Source organism: Bactrocera tryoni, chromosome 3 (genome assembly GCF_016617805.1).
Source record: "Bactrocera tryoni isolate S06 chromosome 3, CSIRO_BtryS06_freeze2, whole genome shotgun sequence".
Taxonomy (NCBI): domain Eukaryota; kingdom Metazoa; phylum Arthropoda; class Insecta; order Diptera; family Tephritidae; genus Bactrocera; species Bactrocera tryoni.
The window spans coordinates 19,822,402-19,849,788 of record NC_052501.1 but is presented as its reverse complement, the minus strand read 5'-3'; the positions used below and the strand labels follow the sequence as shown (position 1 = coordinate 19,849,788).

The 27,387-nt window shown below is 33.7% G+C and overlaps 1 protein-coding gene and 1 long non-coding RNA gene across 2 annotated transcripts in view; one reads left to right on the top strand and one right to left on the bottom strand.

The window, feature by feature from the left end:
• LOC120770278 overlaps positions 1-27,387 on the top strand; it is a 270,998-nt gene that overhangs the window by 213,650 nt on the left and 29,961 nt on the right. The gene's annotated exons all lie outside the window — the stretch shown is intronic.
• LOC120770264 (serine proteinase stubble) lies at positions 362-24,422 on the bottom strand. The gene is made up of 6 exons (XM_040097573.1): positions 24,203-24,422; positions 19,994-20,170; positions 5,316-5,882; positions 4,819-4,996; positions 721-1,018; positions 362-658 (listed from the first exon to the last, which is right to left on the bottom strand). The coding sequence occupies exons 1-6, from the start codon at positions 24,420-24,422 to the stop codon at positions 362-364; spliced, it is 1,737 nt and encodes a 578-aa protein (XP_039953507.1).

Genomic DNA, 27,387 nt, shown 5'->3' with positions numbered 1-27,387 from the left:
TGGACAGCTTTACTTTTCACTTTTCTTTACATTTAACTTTATTATTAAACACTTAAATCTTAATAAATCGTACAAAACGTTCTTAATTTAGTATAAATTATTACAATACTTATGCGCATTTTCGTATTTTTAAAATGTTCGGTTAGATGAAAATATTTGAAGTAATCAAAAGTTATCTATAATAACAACTTTTTATGATCAAAAAGCTTCAATCGCTCAATAAATAAGACGTGGACAGAGTTGAAGTTAGAAAATGTGAAACTCTAACGAATAAAATACGCAATAGGATATCGTTACATAACGACTCAGGTGGCATATCAGAGTGCACTGCAGTCTTTGGCAAGTGTGGGTCCATGCAGCACTACGCATTATCGTTGGCCATCACTTTATTGATCCACGGCACAAATTTCTGTATATTCGTATAAACACCAGGCAGATGTTCACGCCCGCAACCGATACCCCACGACACCAAACCGATGAGCGTTTTACGGCCATCCAAGGACAGTGTTAACGGACCACCAGAGTCGCCTTGGCACGAATCGCGTCCACCCTCCTTATAGCCGGCGCAAAGGAAGACATCGTGTATTGCCTCTCGACGACCCGCTGCACGGAACCAGCGCTGACAGCGATCATTCGACAGCACCTCGACGTCCACTTCCTTGATTTTGAAGAGAATTTTGTAGTTGTAGTGATTATAAGCATTGATTATATTTATCTTACCTGCAGCACTGAGGGCACCGTGCTCTGTCCGTGCCGCGTGCGTCCCCATCCAGCTACTGTCGCCATTTTGCCCACCAACTTCGTGGCTGGCGGCGGCAAACATACGGGTATTATGTGCTGTTTGTAGACAACATTGCGATCCAATCTTATCAGCGCCAAGTCGTTCTTGAAATCTGCCGGATTGTAGTGTGGATGCACTTCTTTGCGTTCAATGCCATATTCTTCGTGATTGAGTCGCTCATCTTGTCCACGCACATCCCATTCGCCCAGGCGGATTTTCATATTAGAGTTGGCGGTTCTATGGTATTAAAAGTTTGCAAATTTATACAATTTGTTAAAAAAAATTTGTTAATAGAAAATAAAGTTTTAAAATGAAGTCAGTGCTTTGATTAAGTATTTTCTTTGTTAACACTTTACATCTAAAATTGAAATACATTCATAAAGTCAAAAGCAAGTCTGTACTTAAACAAGTTTCTCAGATAAATAATACGTAATGTTGCATCACAATAATATTCTTAGCCTGCAGTCTGCTAGGTTGTGATCATAAATAGCACTAGGTTCTTGACTAAAAATAATTGAGACGTTTAGGCAAGTGCCATGGGTTGTGGTCTACTAATTACCTAGATAAGAATCGACTCCCTAACTATGAATAACGTTCAAGTAATGACAGTTCTTAGTCCCAGCTTCATAAATACTGGCCTTCCCGATTAAATGGCACCGACTATGTTAAAAAATAGACTGGTGCAATGGGTGTAACTTGCCGCCAAAGCTGATGGTTCTTTGAAGGGCTTTTCTTCTTTTTAATTGGCAGCTGAGATTATGATTTTATTGTACGCCAGTAACATTATGATAGTACACAGACACTTTAAAAGTACTCGACTAGCTGCCCTCGACTTTTGAAAACTCGGTTTAATCGATGTTTTTAAATTTTTTATTAAACATGAGGCCGTAGCCTATATCGCCTTTTTTTCTCTCTTCGGTAAGTTATTTGTAATTCATTTCTTTATCAATTTTTCTGATGAAAGGTTTTGAGATTGAGCCCTAGGCACTGAATGTGACTTCCAATATTTTGACATATCCTAAAGCTAAACTAAGTATTTTATTAACTATTTTAAAGAAAGTCATAGTCGTTCAGAGATAACTTCCGATTATCAAGCCTAATTCATATATATACTTTTTCATATTTGCATATTTCAAGGTAAATTGGTTTCTATCTAGTCAGTTAACCTTCTTTTACTTCGACCGATGATTTGTCTTTTATAGATAAGCAGATCTTAATATCTATATTTTTCCCCCATATTCTTGTATTTCTTCTAAAAATGATATTAGTATTAAAGTCGCAATCTAATAGATACATATTTTTCATTTCAGCAAATATACCCAGAATTTTTAACTGTGTAATCAATAACAGTAGCTCACTTTGTTCAGATATGAGAAAATATGTGTATATTAAACTGTGATTTATTGGTTATGTATCAGTAAAGAGTAGGACTCCTGCTTGCTTATATTCTATTCTCACTTAACGTTCTATATAAGTTCAATTCTATCAATCTAAGCAAAATTATACATATGTATTATGTACAAAAAACCCACCATACTACCATGAGTGAAATTAGTAAGACTTTGTTCATAATTTTAAAATCATTATTGAATTATTGAGGTGCAAAAACCAAGAGTTGTCGGTCTGGTTTTACGAACAGCTTCGCTTAAACGACGCATAACACTCAAATAGTATTCCTTGTTGACAGTTAGCCCTGTCGGAAGGAAATCGGAGTACGCAATAACTCGATAATTGAAAATTGAGAAAATTGCCAAAATAATCTTGATTTTTGACCTGCTTGGACGTAGATTTTTCCGTCTTGGCTCTCATTTGCCACGATATTCGACCAATTGATCGTATGTTTCCGGTCATAAGCATAGATATAACACTCATCGCCAGAAATAATAGACAGAATAACATCCTGGTAGTCGTAGAGCACTGTTTTACAAAAAATTTATTTAGTTTGTAGCTAATCGTGCTTTCTTTTTGCTTAAGCCCAAATGATATTTTAAAATAGTTTTCACTGATCCTTTCGATATTCCAACGATGCCAGTAATAGTGTTAATCGTTGATTCTCAAATCTGGTGCTTTCCTTTATTTTATTGAGCCGTCCTAGATGTGGTTCGTTGTCAATGCGTTCTCGACCCTCTTTGAATAATTTGTACTTAGTAATCAAACAAATATTTTGACGAAAGGGTTTTCCACTCAATTTTTAAATTAAAAAGGCTTAAAAATCTGGTTTTTCTATTATGGTTCCTAATAGTTAGTATTTTTGAAATATACTTCATTCCGCAAAAATTCGGTAAAATTTCATTAAAGCACAGAAATTTTAGTAAAAACATATTACTCATAATGGTTTGTGTGCAAAGTCAAGTTAAGTGCTGAGTTGTTTATTCAAAGCGACCGTAACTAATATCGTCGTCTTCTTCTGACTCCGACACGGGTGCCGTTGCGACATAATTGTTTAAATTTTTGAAGGGTATTTTCAATAATACCAGCAACATGCTACTAGTTTCAAGCTTAAAGGTTTAAATTATATGAATTAGAAGCTTTTCGAAAACTATACACTGATTTCCTTACCGCCGATGTTAAAGGTCAATTTTCTTGGACTCGTTCGAAGAAAAAACGTAATTTTATTATACATATACATAAGGTCTAATAAAAATAAATCGACTACTTTCCTATACTAAAGATGGCTTTCGAGGCTGAGGCTGGGGCGTCTTTGGCTACCCAGAGGATACTTGGTCTAAAACCGGAAGTCGTGAGCTGCTTGAGCTATATGTAAAAGAATCGTTTCTGGTCAATCCCAAGTGAATGGCGATCAAAGAGGTTGTCTCACTTGTGTGAACTTCTACACATGCCTCCATCCTCATCAGAGGCTGTTTTATTATTTAACTCGGCTTTAACTACGTAAGCGGTGTCTACGCCAGTAAAGAAGATAAATGGCTCTAGTAATAGATATCTCACGTTATATAAACTCGATTTGGTTACGCGTTACGGCGTTCAAAATATGAAACTTTTACTAAAAAGACTTCCTCGACAGTTTTGTGATTGCTTTACTCAATATTGCTATAGAAGTCGTCAAACACGGACACCAGCAAACAGAAAGTATATCATATTTAAGACTTTTAATCGAGAAAAGTGAATACGCAATCTATTCGTATATATACTGTAATATCCAATCGTGGGCAATTTTGATTTCGCAGATTTCGTTCCGTTAATTTTGTGTTAATGAAAAAGTTTAGTTGTCAAAAATATTGATAAAGTATGGAAAATCTTCGAGACCGACGTGTCATGTAAGGACTGTTTCGATTGTCTAGGAGCTAAATGTTGCACATAAAACCATTTGGAGCTATTTAAGTAAGGCTGGATTTAAAAGTGAGTTGGTTTTCTTGTATTACTGAAGGGAAGCTATTGGCAAAAGGTGGGGCTCGAACTAAAGATCGTTCTTTGAAGACAGATTTTTTTTTTAGTGGAAGGCGCTGAAAAACGCTCCACCCTCGAAAGAAATGGCGAGCCTCAGACATAGCCGATAAGTGTATGGACGGAGGGTCATTGTGGAATCAAGCTATAGCTCTACGGTCAACAATATGCTATCATAAAAGGTTATATCAGGTTTTTGAGTTAAGGCAAAAATCTTATATACCACCGTCGGACCACTGCTGAATCACAATCAAATCGAACAATTTCTGAGAGGACGCTTTGCTATGTGTTTGGTCATCTGAAGGAAGCAATCGCCCAGAAGTAGTCAGTGTAGCCAAGGGTAGGAATGGTGCTCCATCAGGACAACACCAGATAAAACAATTCGATTGTGACTCGTCAGAGATTCTTCTTTGCAGGTTCACCCAAGTAATTTTTGTAATGAAAAATTTGTCTTTAGAATTTTCTTTAGACAAATTTTTGAAAATCGGCTGTCCCGGTTCTTTGTCAATAGGCACGAATTTTTCTATAAGTGGCATTCAAAATGGCAGCAAATAAGTAAACAAATTTAAAGCAGAAACAGTGGACTTATTTTTTACTAAACCTTACAGTATCACACAAATGCCGTTATTACTCACGTTGCTACACAATGCGCCGCCGTGACGACCCAGCGATTCGAGATGAGCGCACCGCCACAGCTAAGTTTCCGCGAGAGAAATCCACTCTTAATCAGCGCCACCTGCCAGGGATGTGAACCGAAGCCCGTCGAGTGTCCACCCACAATGCGATTCGAGCGCGCGTATACCTCGCCACAACCTGCAAGAAAACGCAGGAAATTATATTTAAATGAAATAAAGTAAAATATTTTTGATGAAAGAAGACAGTGCAGAGCCAATCACACCGTGAGACTTAAAGATAAAGAGGAAACCACTTAGTAGATATGAAATAAGTCAAAAATCTGTGCAAAAGCAAACCAGTGCAGCGTTCTAGATATTTACAAACAGAGAAGAATACTTTAAAGTGAAATTAAAATTAAGAGTAATTAAAATAAATATCCGTTCAACAAAACTCAAAAACCCACACAAAAAATACTAAAAAGTGAAAGTTGTAGAAACATCAAAACAGCTTTTGGTACCCGGCACTGGTCGATACGTCGTTCCGTCAGCATAAATTCCACCACCGGCACCGCCACTGTAATCCTCCGCCGCTTCGCCTGCATTCAAATCGAGTACATTGCCCACCGCAAAGGGCTGTGGATGTGGCAACAACTCATGTGGTCCGCTCTCCGACGAGTGCGCGGGCGGTCGATCCACATCGAAGAAAGTGTCCAAATGATTGGTGATGCCGTTGCCCAGGTGATTTGACTCATGCTCCCAATTGCTAGACTGTGCCACAGCGCCACCCCCCGTCGTTGCCGGTCGATAGATGTGCGGCTTGTAGGGTCGCTTTGTCGTGTACAGCGATTGCGTCACTTGGTACTGATGATTACTGATGACGGTGGGATAGTGATGAACTGGCGGTCGTGAGGCGCCCAGTGTGTTATGCGTTGCTATGTTGGTGGTGTGTACGTTGTTACTTTGTGTTGCACCATGACTATTATGCAAATTGTGTAACTGTGAACTGCTGCCGAGTCCACTATGTGGCGGGTGCTTGTTGTGGCTCGCCAAGTCGGGATAGATGTCGTGCAAGTGTATGATGTCACCTATATTGAGTCGAGGAGCGTTTTTATATATTATGCATATACGTATAAGCATACTTATTTATAATTATGTTTAACGATATATATTTTGCACATATGTAATGCAGGATTATTAATATGGTTAGCTAGTTTTGAGGCTTTGCAGAATTTTACAAGCATAAAATATTTACAAAAAGGTTAAGGTAAAGAATAATGTCTTTTTTTTTTGGTTTTTAGAAATATTCTGGCATAAAAGTTTTATAAAAAGAACACCTAAATTATTTGAAACGAAAATTGATGCGTTGTTATAAAATTAATACTACATATGGCCCTTGTGTTTTGGGGATTGTAATACTATATCACGTGATTGTAGTATTTTATTGACTAAGGGTCTTGGTAATGCTCTTTTTTTGTGAAATACTAGTACTAATAGTATATCTAACAAAAGCGAAAATGGATTATGGTTAAATAATCTTCTATACCCAGCTTTACTCATCAGCACAAGATTCTCTTATAACAGTGGTAACAATAGGGCGCCCTGTATGACTAATTCACAAAACTACAATAATAAATTTGTATATGTAAAGCTAACTATGAAATACTGCGATGTTGAATGGAAAAAATCATGTAAAAATTCTCCTTAAAAAAAACTATAAAAAACGTCAACTTCGGTTCATCGAGCTAAACTACTCCACACTAATAAAACAAATCCGTGAAATAACTTGATTTCGATCGGTCATTTAAAATATGATGTCAAACAAGAATTTTCCACACAAATATTTGATTTTGAGTGGCCAGTATATTTGGCAGCTATATGCCAAAGTTGTGTGATATCAGCTGTTCCGAGAAATAAACGCATTTTTGGCGAGGAAAGAACGGAGGGTTAAAAATGAGTACTGCTTTATTTTTTTTTTCATTAAATGCTGAAATCCTACTACATTATTATATACGGGTGGAATATAGATGGTATAAGGGGGCTCTATCGGTGCCAGTGTGAAAATTGGCACCACCGACTTTCTGGTAAAATCTTATATCTCGAGACCGGACTGACCCATTTCGACAAAATTTGGAACGTAACATTCCTTTCATATGTCTATGCTACTCTGTGAAAATGAGCGAAATCAGACTACAACCACGCCTACTTCCCATATAACATAATTAAAGTAAGCCACCTTTTCACCAGGAATTGTCCAAATCCAACCAAAACTGTTCAAGCCCTTGGGTACCGAACATGTGGACCCGATATCAATATTTGACTTTTGACAGAAAATATCGTTCAATGTGTGAGATATGAAATTGAAATTCGCACAGAATCCTATTACGGCAATAGATTTCATTCTGTCAAAAATTGGTTGAATCGGGCTAATACCTTCTGAGCCCCCATATACCTAATATAAAAATTTTAGAACTTATAGGTCACTTTATGCTGGATATGTCCGTCAATATTTGAGTCATCTCAATGAAAATTGCAGAACATATTTTATTCACAACAGTGTATCTTTGCGGCTAAAATAGATGCAATTGGGCGAAAACTTGACCCTCCCTCTATATAACTATTACCAAGATTTTCGAATTTCCACTTGGCCTTGCTCCATATGTTTGGTGATTGTATGTAAGGTACCTCAAGGAAACTGAGCTAATATTTTTTTGAGTATGTGGCCTGTTAGTAGTATGTGGGATAAGCAAAAATAGATAAAATCTTTTCGGCACCACTTCCTACTCAAATATATTCAATATTAAATGTTCGGTTGCACACTAAATTAGCTCTTCCTTACTTGCTTTATTTTAATATATTGCATTATTATATTCAATCATGCATTTTTATTCATTTTCATTCATAAAATCACTTGAAACAATTTTGTCCGGTTTTTGAGACCAAATGCTCCTATGTGCGAAAAAAAGTGAATTATACCATTTATCAGGCTAGCAACTTCTGTTATTGTGAAAAAAATGAACAAAAGGGAATTTCGGGTGTTGATATATATTGCTTTTTTAAAGGAATAACTACAGTTTATGCAAATACCTTGATCTAATAACGAGTCCACGGACACTGCCCCAGGAAAATGAACCATCAAGGATTGGTATGCCAAGTTTAGAAGTGGTGAAATGAGCATAGAAGACGGTGAATACTTAAAAGTGGTGGTTACCGACGAAGACATAAAAAAAGTCCACAAAATAATATTGGATGACCGTAAAGTGAAGTTGTTAGAGAAAGCAGACACTCTGCAGATATCAACTGAACATGTACATCATATCATTTACGAATATTTGGGTGTGAGAAAGCTCATACGGGCGTGCTCACTTGTGACCAAAAACAATGACGAGTTGATGACTCGGATCAGTGTTTGGAGGAATGCAAGCGTAAAGAAATCCGAACTTTTGCATCGTTATGTGACCATCCATCATTTCACTCTAAAGTGCAATCGATAGCTATCCGAGTGGACTATGCACTATGAAGACGCTGCAAAACATGGAAAAACACAATAGTTGGCTGGCAAGGTTACTGCGTCTGTTTCTGCAATGCATGTGGAATAATTTTTATTGACTACGTTGAAAAAGGAAGCACCATCAACACAACCCATTGCATAGCATTATTGGACCTTTTGCAGTATGAAACCGCCGAAAAACAGCCGCATTTTAAGAAAAAGAAAGTAATGTTTCAAAAAACCAATTTATCTTGTCCCAACTGAAAACGATGCCTAAAATTGGTGAATTGGGCTTTAAATTTCCTCCGCATTCACCTTATTCTCCAGGTCTGGCGATCAGTGACTATTAGCTGTTAGTGGACCTCAAAAGAGTGCCCGCTAGAAATAAAAATTTCGTCGAATAAAGAAGATATTACCAAAACTGAAGCCTATTTGAAAGCAGAGGACAAATTTTACTACAAAAATTATATGAAAAAATTGGAGAGTCACTTTAACCATTGTATCAAACCTTGATAAAACGAATTTTATCAAAAATAAGTGTTTTACTATAGTAGGCCGGAGACTTATCAACTGACCGGTTATGAATGTAATTTTTCATAAGTTTCTTTGCATATAATACGTGAAAGATCTCTTCTTATGATTGGAATAATTTCCGTCTTTACTATTTCATAGTGTGAGAACTCAACAGTAATTTATTCTCTGAGGCAGCTCTTGTTGAGAAAGGGAATTTTCCGATCCCTGTGATATATTATTCATTTTATGTTTCAAGTTATCTTCAAAAACTGCCGAAACCACGACTCATTTATATCAGCGGTTAGCATGTTAGATGATTTGATATAATTATGTGTCAGGTCTTTATCCAGCGAGAGTTGACCTACTATCAACAATATTATTTCATATCTTTCCCTACTTTTAATGAATTTCAGTTTTCCCTTAATCTTAAATTTAGTTAGCAAGCAAGTGGGCAAACTGAACCATAATTAACTCTTTCCAGATTATATTTTTATAACAAAATGAGATTGATGATACAGGGCACTCGAAGTGTAACCACTAAAAAAAGCCATAAATTCGGTTTGAAAAATTATTTTTAATTATTTTTAAGTACAAAATGTGTGAAAATAATTATAAATTCAGGACCAATTCACTTTTGCTCGATATGACCACCTTTTGCCTTAACTATGACTTTGAGACGGTCAAAAAACGAATCGCAAGCTGCCCGAATGTGATTTGCCGGTATTTTGGGCCACTCACGGACAATGGCTTTTTTCAGCATCTCGAGACTGGTGTAGTTTTTACTTGGGACCTTGCTCTCCAAAATGGCCCAGAGAGAATAATCCATTGGATTCGCATGTGGTTAATTCGTTGTTTTTCAGCCATTCTTGGTTCACTCGCGCTTTGTGAGACGGTGCTGAGTCTTGTTGAAACGTTCATAGTTTGCGACCGAAATGTTTGTCTGTCCACGGCTTCAAAGTAGCCTCCAGAACACTTTCCTGATAATATGTCGTATTTACTTTGACGCCAGGCTCGATGAAAACAATTGGAGAGCGCCCACCTGCGGTGACAGCGGCCCAAACCATTATTTGTGGCGGGTGCTGCCTCCTGATGGCCAACCGATGACTTAGATTCTTGTATGAACGGTCGGTCAAGTAAACCCTATTGTTCTGAGAGTTTACGAATTGCTCAATTGGAAAAAATTTTTCGCTCTCTCAAGTCTTACTTGTTGCTGCTTCGGTGTGAGATCATGGGCCTTTTGGAACTTGTAAGGCTTGACCTTGAGCTCATTTTTGAATATGCGTCGAATGCTGCGGTCGGATATTTTCAGTTCTTTAGCCATTTGATTGGCACTTCGTCGTGGATTTCGCTCAAGTCGCTTCTTCAATTTCCGAACCAACTCACGTGACGTTGCAGTCTTTTGATAACCACCTCCATGGCGTTTTGCGATGCTACCAGTATCATTGCAATGAGTGATGGTGCGATAAAAAAAAAAACTTTATTCACATTAAGGTGTTTGAGCTCACGAACAATTGCTGGCTGTGATTTTCAAGCTAAATATAAGGCAATCTCATTATTACGTTAGAATTCCATCGCTGATCACTTTTATTTGCGTTCACTTTTGGCAAAACGCTTTTGTACACTTGTGAACAATACTTCGAACTGTCATTCAGCAAATTTATAAACAGCTGATTCCAGTGCAACAGCTGCGCGAACGGTCTGAAGTTGGTTACACTTCGAGTGCCGGACCCTGTAGTAAGTAAATTGTTTTAAACAATTTTAAACACATTTGATTTCCGGATATATCTTTGAAGCAATGTTTTTTTCTATGATTACCTTTTAGCGCCTTAGTTAACAGTTATCTAGTTAAAAAATTAAAAAATATTTTGTCTCCCTCTTTCTTTCCTTTTTTCTTTATTATGCAATCGCAAAAGACTTGCTGACAGCACCACCCCGCCTATCCTTTGTCACATAATTATCACCTTTCGTTTGCGACAGTGTTGAAAAGAGTTCCGATGATGGCGTGTGAGAAGATTTTTACTACATTCACTCAACCACAAATGTAACTTGGACATCACTCAGAAAATATGGAAATGTCACAGAAACGAAATAACCACTTCCGGCTATTAGAAAACACAGACGTTTACGCACTTACTTATGTACAAACATGCAATTTGAGAAAGAAATTATATAACACATTAAATAAGACAGCTTTGAAAGAGTTGGAAGAATAACCAACAAAAGTAACAAAAACAAAAAAGCCACTGCAGCTGAAATTCGGTGAACCAGAAATTTTCACTTTTGCGCCAAAGCTGTGACTTTAATTTAAGGTCTTGAATATAACAGTATATTTATGTATGTATATTTAAATTCCAGTTTTTCTTTTGCTAACTTCGAAAAAAACTATATACATATATATGTGGAATCATTGCTTATGTAAGCTCGAGAAAAACTTGAATTGGCGCAAAATGTACCTTTCTCCGCAAAGGTTAATTAGCGAGTGGTTAGCGTTCATTGTGACAAAAGTTATGGCACCGGAAAGTTGATTGGTTAGCAAGTAGGCGATGACGTTGCGTCACAATGGCTTTGCATGTAACCTTTTATATGTCTAAATGTGTGCGTGTGTGTGTGGTATGGGAATTTTTGGCGTTAATTTGGTTTTAAATACTTTTAGAAAATATTTTTGGTCATTTAAGTGGGCACAAAAGGAAAAAAATACATTTATAATTATTTTAGTGACTAAATATAAGTCATAATTATGGCAGCTTACGTGCAGTTAAATTTAGTTCAAGCTTTTAAGATCTGTTGTAATTAACAGCGAGAAGATTGAAACTTTCTTAGTAATACTAGGTAGTTTGATAAGTCTCAATTAAGCTTTCGGCATGGCAATTGTCAAAGCAAATATTTTTCAATATGTTAACAACTAACTTTATTTACTCCCTGCCAGTTTTTTGACAAAGCTAGCGAGAATTCAAATTGAAATAAATAAAGGAGCTAAGCAAAATGATATATTAATTTAACTAATAACGAATATCACTTTTGGATAATTGATTATGTCAAACAAAATTGTTTAGATCAATAAACCCTCGCTTATTAAGGGAGCACTTTGTGCGTGTTCTACATTTGTCACTCCAAATGTGGCTAATTTTGTTCATACCCTCAGTCTTCTCAGTTTTCCCTCTGTAGCGCCTTGGGTGCTTTGGTGAGATTCTAGTTCTCACCTCAGCCTTATCAAATAAATCCATCGAAAGTTTTTGCCTTTGTCCACTTTGTACCATTTGGGTGGTAAGAGAACCATTTGGGTTTCTAATTCGTATTTCCATATATCAACAATATCATTGTTAAGAGAGTCGTTTAGAAGATTCACTAGTTGAGACAAACTTTACTCGAAATCCAGATTTTATGACCTTCAAAATGGAATTTTCTTAAGATCCTTATATCAAGCCATGAAGTGTGGAACACCTATTGAATGGAGACCCTTTAAAATAGCGATATAAATGCTCCCTCCATCTATAATTTTGACCATTCAAACCCCGATATCGAACCACTACAGCTGTCATAAAAACTGGTCGTTAAAAATTAGATTTTCGTATAAAAAACTCTTTTATTTGACCAAATATTTATCTTCTTGAAATTTGGAATGAATTATTGTCCAAGAGATATTTGAATTTAGCACTTTTGCAATTAATAAATGGACAATTATTTTTGTTTGATAAACGAGTTCTTCTAGTTGCGATTTCTATCACTTCAGTTCCTACTTTCGTCGCTAGAGTTTGCTGTAAACTTGGTCATGTTCTGAATATTGCCTAACTTAACCCTCACTTCTCTAATAAAACAGTTAATTGAAAAGCCTCCGGCCTAGCATTGCAAAACAATGTTTTTAGTAAAACTCAATTTTTAATTCAACATATTTCTCTCTTCCGTTCCATTTTGGTAGTACGATTTGCATTTTGCTGCAAAATACGCTTCAGTTTCGTCGGTCACTTCGTCATTTGAAGAAAATTTTTTCCCAGCGATTATACTTTTGTGATCTGAGCACGGGAAATAGTTCCTGGCGGCCAGATCTAGAGACTACGTTGCATGCGGAAGCAATTCAAAGCCAAATTCATGTATTTTTGCCATCGTTTTCACTGACTTGAAACATGGCACATTGCCTTGGTGAAACAGTACTTTATTTTTTTCATATGCGGCGGTTTTTCGGCGATTTCTAATCGATCTAATAACACTATGTATTATAATAGACGCTGTTGATGGTTCTTCTGTTTTAAAGGTAGCCAATAATTCCAAGCGCATCCCAAAATACGACGTAACCTTGCTCGTGGTTTACTCGGCTGGCTATCGATTGGACTTCGCAGTAAAATGGTGGAGTCATGTTTCATCCATTGTCACATATCGACGCAAAAACTCGGGTTTGATACGCTTGAACATCTCCAAAAATTGCTCCAAATCATGAACTCGTCCTTGTTTTTGGTCAAAAGTGAGCTCTCGTGGCACCTACTTTGCACAGAGCTTTCTCATACTCAAATATTTGTTAATGATATAATGTACACGTTCAGTTGATATTTTTTAGAGTGTCTGCTATCTTGAACAAATTCACTTTTCGGTCATCCAAAATTATTTTGTGGACTTTTTGATGTTTTTCGGTTATAATTTCGTTTGGGCGTCCATTGCGTCTTTGGAGCTAATTTCACCACGTCTAAATTTGGCATAACAATTCTTGATGGTTGAGATTCTTGCAACAGTTTCCGGAGACTCGTCATCAACTCAAGGTTTTTGCTTCAACTGTAGTTTTTACTCTCAAAAAGCAATATTTTATCAACACTCCTCCGTTTTATCCAGTTTTTTCGCAATAACAAAAATTGCTTCATTCAAAATGATATAATTCCCAAACTAAAAATCCGACAGCTGACGAATTTATACACGCGCCTTTTGGAAGTTAAGGTTAACTAAAAATCATGTGGATTTAATTCTTGTAATGCCATCTATGTGTCAGAAGGGGGACTTTTCAATTGGCCACTTATACAATATAAACATATGTGTAAGCTCTTAATTCTTTCAGTCAGTATCCTCTATTTTTTACATCAGTCGTCTAGGGAACTTTTGTTGTGGAAAGCGGATAATTTTATTCATAGAGTGGTATAAGACACGACTCTGTGAAAACAACTAACAGTGAAAATATTTTTCATGTATGTATATACATAAGTGTAGGCCTGTTAGCCAACATTCTGAAATACAGCTTTCCATTGAAGACTTTGCTCATAATACATGAAATTATAATATAATGAGGTCAAACAGCCTCTTTTCGTTAATAAAATGGCTTTTCATGGGTCTCAAAGGAATCTTATATTTCAGAAGTAAGGATATTTGCTTACTAATGCCAACAAGTATTGCAAAATGGGGAAACTATCATAACTTTTTTTAATTGAGATGCGCCTATTTCAACAGATTTTTTCATTATACAACTCTGCCTTGGTGGAATTTCATGAAATTGAGGTTTCCAAAACAAAGTTTACATAGTGATATGACACACGCCCCGAATGCACAACTTAAGAACCTCAAAGAAATTTCACTCTCAGCTACAATGAATAATTTCCACACACATCTCCAAGTGCATGTTTTTTCGCCCTTTTACTGTCTTTGAATTATGTTATTATTTTATTTTATTTTAAATTAAACATTCAGGTTAACATTTTACTTGTACCTGTTTTCTTTATTCATTTGCTTTTGTTTAAGTTCGCCACCCCGCATAGTCACAGTTACGACTTTACACTTCGGCGACAAAGCCAATCTCATTAAGGCCTCAGCAAAAGCGAACTTCACTTTTCAGTCGCACACTCTGCCCTCTCTGTAACTTCATTTCTTCTTCTTCTTTTTACTATTTCGTGTTTTTCACTTTCCATTTACGCCGACTGTGCTGCCATAACTGTTTTTATCGCGGTATTACATATGCACCCAAAACTCATCATAAAAGCGAAATTTCCCAGAAAACTCTGAAGTTCACTCGCCCATCAACCCACACACACTCACGCATACATTCGCATTTTTTTTACCGGAAATGGCAAAGTCGTTGACGAGGAAAGTGAAATTAAAAGATTAAACCGCAAGATTAGTGACAATAAAAAAATATCATTAACAACAACAATAAAGTGGGTGGCTGTGTACAGTGGCGTCCCAAATTGACAGTGTCCAACAATATGCATATTCGTGGGAAAAGTGTTATGTTGTAATGAAAAATATATTTGTTTGAGCATAATTATATTTCCTTTCTCAAGCTCCAGTTATGTTGCTGAGTGAGATTGACTATAAAAATTGCTGGCCGTAATGTAAGAGCTAAACTTTTAATTATTATTTCGACTGTTTCTTCAACTTTTATGAACTGAAATTCTGTGATAATTAAGAAAACAAATTAATTTAAGATTTTTTCCATAGGCAATAACTGTTTTCACAATTATATGTGACAGTAATTGAAACCACAGATCATTTTTAATAAATTATTTTTTTAGGAATAAAGTTTTCTCTTTCTTGAATTACGGGAAATTATTCTCTTTCAAAACTCAAACTCGAAATTCTTCAGATTTTCAGATTAAAATTTTAAATTAAATCCCAAAATTAATTTCAAAAAATTAATCAAAACTTTCAACTCAAAATGAAATATTCAAAATTTAAAATACCGATTCCAAATTGCAGAAATCATATTCAAATCCGATCAAAATGCAGATTTTTTTTTTCAAAATCGAAGTTATAATTTAAAATTCAAAATTCAATTTCTAAATGCAAAATTTAGAAACTCCTTAAAAAAATAAAAATTAAATTTTAAGTTCAAAATTAAAATTCAAATTAAATTTTTGATTGAAAAATTTTAGGTTCGAAATTTATGATCGAAAATTTTAATTTTAAAATTCAAATTTAAAATTTCGAATTGAATTTGAAGAGCAATTTTCCAAATTAAAAATTCTGACTTGAAAATGCAAAAATTAATTTTAAAATTTCAGATTTCTAATTAAATCAAAATATATAATTTCTTCTAAAATCATTTTTAAAACAAAAATTTTATAACTTCGAACTCAAAATGCAATGTTGCAAATCAGAATTGAGATTTCAAAAAAAAAATCAAAACACAGACCTCCGACTAAAAGTTCTTTCAAAAATTAAAGTTTGAAATTCAATTTCAAAATTCAGATTTGAGAATGCAAAAATTAAAATTAAAAACTCAGACTTCCAAACAAAATCAAAATAAAGAAATTCTTTCAAAACTCAAGTTCAACGCTCAACTTCAAATTAAAATTTTAAATTCAAAACTTCGAATTAATTTCAAAAATCAAATTTAAAATTACGAATTTGAAATGCAGTATTCCATATCAAAATTGAGATTCGAGTACAAAAAATACAATACCTACTCAGATTTCCGAATAAAATTTCCTTCAACAGGAAAATTCGAAAATCAATTTCAAAATTCATTTTTAAAATTTAAAATTCAGGATACAGATTTCCAAGTGAAATCAAAATATAAAAATTCCTTCAAAACTCAATATCGAAACTCAATTTAAAATTTTGAAATCAAAACTGAAACTAAATTTTAAAATTCAAATTCGAAATCAAAACTGAGATTTCAAATACAAAATTCAGATTTCCGAGTAAAATTTCTTTCAAAATTATAGTTCGAAATTCAAATGAATAAAACAAAATTCTAAATGCAAAATTCAAAAACTCTTTAAAAATTGAAAATTTAAAATTCCTTTTCGAAACACAAAGTTAGAATTCAATTTGAAAACTCAAAATTTCAATATGCATAATTAAAACTTTGAATTCACAATGCAATATTCCAAATCTGGAATTCAAATTTCAAAATGCAAAAATCAATGTTTAAATTTTAAATATTCAAATCAAATAAATTTTTCAGAAATTATTTCAACATAAAAGTTCCAATTCACATAAAAAATTCAAAGTTTTTATTGAAAAATTAAAATTTGTAATTGTGAAACTCAAAAACTCTTCCAAAATAAAAAAATGAAATTTGAAAATTAAAATAAACTCAAACTGATGTTTTTTTTTTTAATTTCAAAACTAAAAACTCAAAATTCAAATATAAAACATTGGATTCAAAATGTGCTATTCCGAATACAAAATTAATATTTCAAGATGCAAAAATCAAAATTCAAAATTTTGTTTTCCACAACAAAGCAATTCAAATTCAAGATTCAAGACTCAAAATTTAAAGTTTCAAATTCAAAACTATAATTCAAATTTAAAAACTCAAATTCTCATTTTGATTCAAGTTTTATTGTTATTTAGAAGTTATTTTGGAATATATTCCGGAAAATGTTTTCGAACTTTTTATATCGGTAATTTACATCCCTATTTGTTGTTGTAATAGATTAGTAAACCAAAAAATTTAACAGATTCACAAAAATACCACTATATTTCCAAAAGTTTAAAATTTTCATTTTTTTCGAAATAGGATTACATGGGTAAAACCATTGAGTTGACGTTGAAATGAAAAATAGTCTCTCAAAAATGTCAAGCTAAGAGACTTTGCGAAAATCCACTCATACGAAATATAATTTTAAAAACATTTTAAATCGTAAAATATTATTAATCCACCTAAAATGATACATTCACTGTAGTTCTAACTGGTCACCAAATCAGACTAGGAGTCTGTAGAACACTATTTTCGTAGCTGATTGTAACTCAAAAGCAAATAACTAAATATCAAACAAAGTAAACAACGAACTTCATGGCATTGAAAGCGAGCTTTGCATTTTTAAGTCTCAATTTCGAAACTCTTGCTTAACGCGATCTTGTAGAAACTTCATTTTAATGAAAAAATAAAAATTTAGACTCTTAAATTCTTGTTGAAAGAAACCCTAATTGAGTTAGCATATTTAATCACTATGAACGTTTTTAATTTTCTGAAGCAATAAAAGCCTCAAAATCGCGAAAAGCGTAAACCGCCCAAAACAACCACAAAACATGGCACAAAAGACTTAAGCGCGAAACCCGCACTAAACTTCAGCAAATGTGGAAAAATTGCGCTGAGAAAATGGATGCGCAAGCGCGGCCAGCAACGAAACTAAAAAGTAATTGAAAAGAAAATAAAAACGCGATTAAAACTGAAACAGTCGGCGTGCTGTTGTAAACAATAAAAAAAAACATAAACAACAGCAATAACAACAAAGAAGCGGCATGTTGAGAAGCAATGTGTGGAAGTTATCAGAGCAAAACGTCAATATATGCGCCGTTGTTGCTGTTGTTTTTTTCGCTCTGCCGTTGCTTTTGTTTATAAGAAACGCTCGCTGTTTGCATTTATTGATATTGTTAGCATTTTATTTCGTGCGCTTTTTTGCTGCGGAGGTGCAGGAGGTGGCATGCGCATTCAACTTTATATAAGGAAAATGAATTGGCGTTGTGCCGAAGACGCCGCAAACAAATAAATAAACGAAACAGATAAGTAAAGCTTAGGCACTTAAGCTGTCTAACGGTGAATTACAAAAGCTGCTCAGCTGATTTCGGAGTCAATATGGACAGGGGTGCTTAAATTGTGTTTATGATTTGACTATAATTTTGAAGTTTTTTTATAAGGCAAAAAGGAAAAACATGTATAAGATGCCATATATTAGAATTCGAAAATAAAAAATCGAAATTAAAAACTCAAAACTAGAAGTTCGAATTTCTTAATTTCAAACGTAAATTATAAAACTCACATTTTCGATTATCGATATCTAATTTCAAGATTTAATCAAGCAAAACCAAATGTCTAACTTCAAAATTCAAAATTCGAATCTGAAAATTTAAAATTCCAATATTAAAATTCGATATCGAAATTCAAATCTAAAAATTTAAAATTGAAAGTTCAGAATTCAAATTTCAAAAGCAAAATTCAAATCCGGGTTATTAGATAATCGAATTTTAAAATCCGTTGTTCAAAATTCAAAAATCTAAAATCCAAATTAAAAAGTCAAAACTTGAAATTCTAAATTCAAAATTTCAAAATCAAGTTTTAAATTGGAATTTTCACAATTCAAAATTACAAATTTCGGATTTCAAAATAAATTTTACATATTTTAAATTCGAACTTAAAACTGAAACTTTAGAAGTTAAGTATCAAAATTCAAATATAAAAATTTTAAGTTTAAAAATTAAAGTTCAAATATTAAAACTTGAAATTCGAAACTCAGAACTGAAATTTCAAAAACAAAATTTAAAACTGAAGAGAAACTGAAATAATTGATATGAAAAGTTTCGAAATTGCATATCGTACAATACATATTAAAACAAAGTTTAAAATTCGTTTTTCAAAATTCGAAAATACAAAATCCAAATTAAAAACTTAAATTTTGAAATTATAAATCGTAAATTTTAAAATCAAAATTTAAATTTGAAATTTCAAAATAAAATTCGAACTTAAAACTTCAAAACTCTAAAATTTAAAGTTCATATATTAGAATTGGAAAATTGAAATTGCAAACGTAATATTCAAATTTGAAACTTATTTATTCGAAAATCGTGTTTTGAAAAGTTAATTAGTTGCAGAAAAAAGTTTAGAAAAAAATTAAAAATAAAATTAAATATTTGAAACAAATTTTTTTAAGTTTCAATTTACAACTTTGTTTTCAAAACTTTTCAAAAATAATTTGTTTTAAATTCAAAATTTTGTTTTTCGATTTTTTTTTAAATAGAAACAAATTTGAGCCCAATTTCCGATTTTAAAATTTTTTTTTATATTTAGCGGTTTACGGTAATCTCTCTTTCTCATACAACCCCATTTGAGCTCCCCTGCCAAAGTCGTTGCACTATGCATGCACCCACAACCAGCTACCTTCAAACAAGCGGCTGCGCATGCGCAATGTAATGACTTAAAGAGTGCAGCATGTTACCTGCACGCTCACATTGAACTACTACTGCCGCATTTACATACATAAGTACACGCATAAGTAATTGCTTTGCTGCAACAATTGTCATTTTCGAAACGGCGCTGCAACACTGAACTGAATTAAATTTATTGCGCAAAATTATTTAACAAAATTATTCAGCGAAATTACATAAGCGCAATTCTTCGGCTATTATAGCATTCCACTAAGCGTTTTACGAGCATTAAGCACTTAAGTTTAGAATGTTTGCTGCGCCATTACGCAATTGCAAGCTCTCATTTCTAGCAGCACTCCTTTTCCCGCTGCCACTCGCTACTTGCTGTGCTCTTAGATGCCTCATCATACTCACTTGTATTGTTGACTTGACTTGCGTGCGTGTCCTCCGCGTCGAGATCTTTGTCCACACAGCACGACCAGATCATGCCGCCCGAGCAGAGGTCAAGCGGTTTGCCGCCGCCCAACACACACGAAATGGAGAGACCGCATTCGAATTTATGTCCACGAAAGCGGCAAGACTGCGGAATCACTGAAAAGGCAAAACAAGAAAGCCGAGAGAAAAGTAGAAGAAAAAAATTAGTCAATAGAAATTAAATCAGCATAAAGTGAAATAAAAGTCATAAAGTTAGAGGCATACAATTATAGACATGTAAGTATGTGTGTGTATAGTGAACAAGTTGATGTGCAAAAATTATGAAAAATAGGAAAGCATGAAAAATTGCGTGAAAATGAAAACATTTTATTAAGAAATCTCTTTCGCGTGCAAAAACATATTGCACATGCTAATGTCGACGGTTAAACCAACCATTTGTAATTATACAGAGTGCGTCATTTGGGTTGCACCTAATTTGAATTTGCTTTAGCTTTCGCTAAAAATACTTAAAAATTTTAATTAAGAAATTAATTATTCAAGTTTTCGCCATAACAAATTTAATTGAAGAAATAATAATTATTTATAATTAAATTTACCTTACTTAGTTAATTAAAATATAATTTTATAATGAAAAAATTGTTATTTTATAATTAACTTACCTATAGTTATAGTTAATTAAATTTGGCATACTAAATTAATCAATTAAATTAACTTTAACTATAAACTGATTTTAATTCAGTTAAATATAAAATTAACTAATAATTAATCAAAAATATATATTTTTGAGAGACAAATACAGGAGCGGAGGAGTGGCAAAATTTTCATTTGGGACAAAATTGCAGCTTCCCAAAAACAGTCTTTTTTTGTGAAAAAGTGTACGTGTACGAAATTATTATCGGAAACCATATTCCTTTAATCATCACCTGTCAAATATATATCTAAAAGATAAAGGTCATGTTAAAATTACAAGCCCTCACTGACTTCGAAACCAGCGCTTGATATTTTAGTAGCCTATTACGCTAACTAAAAAATATTCGAAACTGTCGAATCAACTTAAAATTTTCGTAGAATATTCTTAAGTGTATGTATGTATACTCCCAAATGAATACTACCCGCTAAGTCCAATTTAATCTTTGTTATTTGTTTAGATACCTTTTTAATAATTAATATATTGTTATCCCTTAAGAAGTGTAATATCTCTAAATTGGATATACAACAGTAGTTGTGTGTTACGTAAGTACCTGCCGTTCACGGCCTAATCTCTTGGTGCTTAAAAGCCCATAGATCAAACCAATGCGTTGACCATCGCCCCATATAATGCTTGCAAAACTCAGAGGTTTCAGGTCGGCCTCGAATCCGATCAAAGTGGAAAAAGTGTCCCTTCCACCTGAACAAATAATGCTTAATAATGCTAGAAAAAAGCATGCTCGAGGCCGACCTAAAACCTCTGCCGTGCTGTGGGTCCGGCATCGGTCACAGTGCGACTCCACAATGAACTGAATTTTCAATTCTACTTCTACCTTTAGGTGTAAACCACAGCTACTAAGAGTCTCTCCAAAGGTTCAAATCCAATGAGCGGATTGTAGCGAATTCCAAGAACGAACTGCTAGGAGTTCCAGATTTAAGGTTCCGATCAGACCTTGTAGCTTTAGCTACTATCAGTTGAGCACCCATCAAACTCAATGACTTGTGTTACTTGTAGCTTAAACTTCAAATGCCTTTTCATTAGAAGGAATTTAAAACAAAATCTATAATATCAATTCCAGCTGAGTATTATAGCACTATTTCTGACAAGACTATGCTTGAAATTTCGAGGCACGCCAAAAACATAGACACATATTAAATTTTAGTCGCTTTTTCTTCTTTTTTACTGGCGTAGACACCACTTACGCGGTTATAGCCGAAGTCATACCTTACCACTGGCAAATTTTATCCCCTGTTCGCTGGGGGTATCATATTTGCACTAAAACCATTTTTTAGGAATACAGTCAGTTTTAATGAGAGTTTCTTTTTTCATATTCATATAGACACGAGTTTCACGATTATGCTATCAAAATTTTTTATAGATATCTGTTGAATTACGAAAGTTATCGGCCGTTTGGTGGAAAGTTGTCAAGCACGCCGTGGTCTGGCGTAAACGCATCTTTCTCAAAATCACGTTTTTCGAATTGGTGGAAGGCTTAAAGGGAAGTTTTTAAACATGTTCATACGTACATATATAGTAGAATTTGACGAAAATATTGAAAATTGTTCTTTAAAAAAATAATTTGTAACAAGAAAGAGCCAAAACTCAATCTTTCCAAGAGCTCATAATTTTTGCATTTTCATTTTTTTTTTTCGTTTTACTACCAGTCATTTGGAAAAGTGCACAGATAAAAGAATATTTTTTCAATGGGTATTAGATCTTATTTACGGGCGCTATGACTTCCATTATGAGGACGAGTTGCCGCCGAGCTGCCGCCATTGTTCGATAACCCGCATCCCTCTTTTACTTACTTTTTTTTTACTTATCGCTAAATAAAAACTTCAATAAACCGGCAAGAAGAAAAATTTTACGATAAAAGTGCGAAAATTTCATCACTTTAACTATTATACCTACTAAGAAGAAGAACCCAGAAAAAACAGCTGGTTTTCGGAACATGGGTTTAGTTTTTTGTCATCACCGGTGATACAATATTTCAGAGTCCAAAAAAAGTTGGCTGCTAAATCGACTACTTTTAGTTATAAATATATTGAGAACTAATTTGAGCTTTTTAGTGCTTACCTAAAACTATCTGAACCCTTATGTTCAATACGAGCAAGCAAATCAGAGTTAGTTTTTAGTTGGTTATTACCAACTTGAACATTCGGCACCCTTTATTAAAGAGTTCATCGAAATAAGATAATAGGTACATATTATTAGTTAATAAATTGCATGCTTGGCAGCAATTTTCGACTTTTAGTGATGGTCAATAAATTTTTAATAGTTTTCTTTTGTAATAAGTAATTAAACATTTTGTGGCTAATAATATCGTTTAATTTTTTATTTTCGATTTTTTCAAAACAAAATTTTAATACTTAACTGTTAGCTTTTGTACATATTACTTAAAAATTTATTCTTCTCTATGGTTTAGGCTATAACCGCGTAAGCGGTATCTACGCCAATAAAGAAGATGGTTTACTCATCTCTAACGTTGCTATAAAAACCGAAAGAGTGTAGATTCTTCGAACTGAATTTAACTCAGACGAACTTTGCTAGCTTGTGTATCTGTATCTAACATTTTAAAGATAAAGTTGATAAAAAGTCGTTGCACACTAGAAGTCATTATATGTATTCGAAAATTTTCTATCGCGGAGCTAGTCATACCAAAGTAACAGACAATTTTAAAAATACATAAAAATTCAAAATCCACAGTTCGGCGCTAACAAAAGAAATTTGATCGGTCCAAACAACGAATTGTTGAACATACTCCTGTATTGTTCTGTTTTTGTAATCGGCGAATTAATTTTGAATGATACATAGACAAAACTCTCAATGAACTTCTATCCCGGAATGAGCTTTTAATGGATTCATACTACATGCTCCAAGCACATTTTTATTATATTGGAAATTTTTTTTGCAAACTCATTTAAAGAAATAAAAAAATTAGAATAAAACTCTCACCAAAGGCCGGCCATTCTGCGACTTAAATTTATATTCACACAAGGCTGGCAGTGTTCGAAAACATTTTTGAAATCATTTTGGCAATGATTTTAGGTAATATCATATAATATTACTATCGAATCAGGGATTTGGATACTATGGCTATAAGTTTTGAAGATTTTAAAGTTTTTTTTATGAAAATTGGCAGTAGCCTTAAGTAAAACTTGCGCTTTCTTAGGGAGTTATCTTGACATCTTGCGCCCATCTTTTGTCTGAGGGCTCATCGGAAATAGAGTCGCAATGGCCGAGTTTAAAATATTTTTTTCAAAAATTTCAGATTTTCTTTGTTAATAGTGTGTGCTTTTAACAAAAAAATTTTAAATAAAATATTTCATTTTTTATATAATGTAGGAAAAAATGTTCGAATAAAGCTATTTTCTAGAGGAAACCCATGCAACTCCTTAATACAGATAATTTCGTTAGAAAATTTCCAAAAAAAACAAAAATAGAAAGACAAAAATATATTAAAAGAAAGTAAAGCTTGTAAAGTCATTGCGTGTAACTACTTCTCGCCAGCATTTCCATGACAGAACCCTCGCTGTAGTAACCGCCGCTGCTGCGCCTCGACAAGGCGTCCAGTATCAGCATATCGTGCTCCTGCGCAGCGCTGGGATGCGCCAATGCATCAATGCCACTTATGTGTAAAATCAGAAAGAATAAAACTTCAAGCACACGCAGCCAAGTATCCTTTTTGGCAGAGCGTTTTCGGCGTGTGAACTTTGACATTTTGCAAATTTTATGAAAAATATTTGTTTGTATGTTATTTTTCACTTTTTTTCAATTTTTAATTATTCAAAACAACAACACAAGCAGTATTACTTTAAAATTTTTCTTTTTTATTAATTTTATTAATTCGTATTTTTTTTTTTTTTTGCTTTCTGAATTTATTGATCAAATTTATATGAACTCCTGCGCAGTGAGGACTTTCACTTTCTGTGCCGTCACTTGAACAGCAAAGCAAACTAAAACGTAATTTTACACACACCGCAGCAAAAACGCGCACAACGAAAGCAAAAGTGGTGGCAATGACTACAAAAGCGGCAAATGGCTATGTGGTGTGGCAACAACAACACTTGTTTAATTACACTGACACTTTCTTTTCACTATTTTTGGAAAATTTTTAATTTTCGGTTGAATTATTATTATTTTTGAATTTTTTAAATTTGGTTTTTAATTATTTTTTCAGTGGCTCTCAAATTTTTGTGCATAAGATTTCGATAGCAAACACTGGAAAATTGTCCTTATTGTTTCAGCAACACTTCATTGTATATTTCATTTTTCATTTTTATTAATTTTTTTCTTAAGAAATATTTTATTTCTATAAATTATTCTAATAAATTTTTATTTTCCATTTTCATATTTTTTTATTTTTACATTTTAAAAAATTTTATTTTTTTCCACTACAAAAATCAATTGCTCACCACACTTGCCACAACCGCACTGCCGCACCAACCACAATAACCGTTCAGCGGAAAACTCAAGTCAGAACTAAAGCAATACATTCACCAGCGAAGCTCATGAGGCAGCTAGCTGTGTGACTTGCCACAAAAAAGATGCAGCATTTACGCTGCCGCAAAGCAATGAGTCAAAGCGCTTTTGGTAAAAAGCAGTGAAGAAAATAATTGAAAGGTTGAGTCAAAAGTCGGTTGTTTATTTCTTCAACGCATTTCTTCCACACATTTTTCGCTCAAGTGAAGCGCGTTCGAACGTATTTCACTCAAAAGCTTCGAATTTACACTCAAAACCCACACAACCCTGTTAACTCATTCACTTTCGGGTATGTTTCTTGGAGTTAGGCACTCAAGTTTGTCGCTTAAGTCTTTTGTATTTTTATCTGCACCAAACAGCTGTTCATGGGAAAAAGCTGTCTCGCCGCAAAATTGACGGCTTACGCTGAGATAGTAACCTCGCGCCTTTGCGGTTGAACTTGGTGAAGTTTATGCTTACCCACACACATACATACATACATAAGTACTTATGAAGTAATTGAATTACACACGCAGTGTCAATATATTAAGACTCAAGTTCGAGCGCTCTATGCACACGCTTTTCGCCAAATGTCGCAGTTAGCAAACTTTTTCGTGTCGTTGTCTTCCAAAGACTCTTCATATCAGTTTCTTACATCTGCATACCTGCATATTTCGATTTCAATTAAGAAAAAAATGTTAAATTGTTGCATTTTATTTCTGACAGCAAAGTTTTTTCCGCTCTTAATTGCCTTACTTAAGCCATCTTCTCATTGGGTGTAGTTTGTAATGCTTTCAACTAAATTAACATTCAGTACTTCACTGCTATTTTTGTCGGCAATTTGTCATTGGTGGTCTTTTTTCCATTTTCGCCAACAGCGAAATGGTCTAAGGCGTACCTGCGGCGTTGATTAGCTTTCGGTTTTTGTGGTATTTATGTGTGGTATGTTGTGATCATTTGTCTAGTCTTTTTCCTTGATGTGCTTATCTATCTTAAGTTACATTGGAGAAAGGCATGGTCATTATGATAAAGTAATAAATATCTTTTTCTTCGGTAATTTCTATTTTTACTTTTCGTCGGCGTAGCATAATTTTCTCCTGGAAAGAATTTCTTCGAACTTATATTGTTCTCAACTTATAGGCATGGCCACTTACAGCATAATACAGTTATTTTTGATTTATTATCAACTCAGCGTTAATTTTAATGATTAATGCTTCTGGTGTTAATTTTTGTTGTTAGCGCTCCAATCTAAGAATTAACTCAGAATTTGAAATCATATTTCTAAACCTTCAAAACTATTCTTGCCGATTTAAACCAATTTTAGAACAATTTCGATCAGCATCCACATTTTTAGTAAATCACATTGATTGCTTGATTTGATTCTTCTATTGTAGAAAGTTGAATCGTATATATTTAATTTTTTAGGATATTGTGTATGCCACATCTTGGATAAATGACATTTCGTTTATCACTTCCGTCCTATATTTGGAAAATACTTTATCGACCGTAAAAGCCAGATTAAGCTCTCTTATTTAAATTATACTTATATATTATGCCCCATTTTTACATCGATAACATTGTTACTTCCTAACAGATGGATCTGGTTTGATGTGTTTGGCAGATCTACGTTGAACAGAACGTTCTAACCATCACATGAAATTAGTCTTTCAGGCAAATTGTCGACCCTAAGACGCAAATACTCGTAACTTTGATGAATTTTGCTCCAATTGACTTGAAACTTTAATATTCTTGAAGTATAATGCAATTTATTAATGAAAAGATATATATTTCAAACCTTGAAATCAGTACCTGGTATATCGTTTCAGGTTCAAGAATAGAACTAAAAGTAAGGCTTCTTTATTAACAGTGCAGGATCGAACATAACTCAAGAACGAATCTGGTCTCTAAGACTTTCGACTAATTTTATTAACTTAAAAAAAAATAGCGATAAGCTTATTTCCATTCCTAAATTAATACTAACCAATTTATCAAATATAAATACATTTAACTTGTATATAAACTATTTGTAGTAAAAAAGATCCAATAACTATAAGAAATTTTATATGTCGTCATGAAATACTACGATGAGCAAAAAATAGTAAGACTATGTTCATATTTTTGAAATACTTAATTTATTCTTCAAAATCTATGTATTACCGCTCAAAGTAATTTCTCGCCTCCTCAAATAGTATGTATTCCTGGTTCCTGTCCTGTTTGGCCGGTC

Coding starts and splice junctions, on each gene's coding strand:
- LOC120770264 (XM_040097573.1), bottom strand. CDS start 24,422: ATGTCAAAGTTCACACGCCGAAAACGCTCTGCCAAAAAGGATACTTGG. Junction 5,883..19,993: donor AAGTCAAGTCAACAATACAA/GTGAGTATGATG, acceptor GACTCAATATAG/GTGACATCATACACTTGCAC. Junction 659..720: donor CGGTGCCCTCAGTGCTGCAG/GTAAGATAAATA, acceptor TTCAAAATCAAG/GAAGTGGACGTCGAGGTGCT.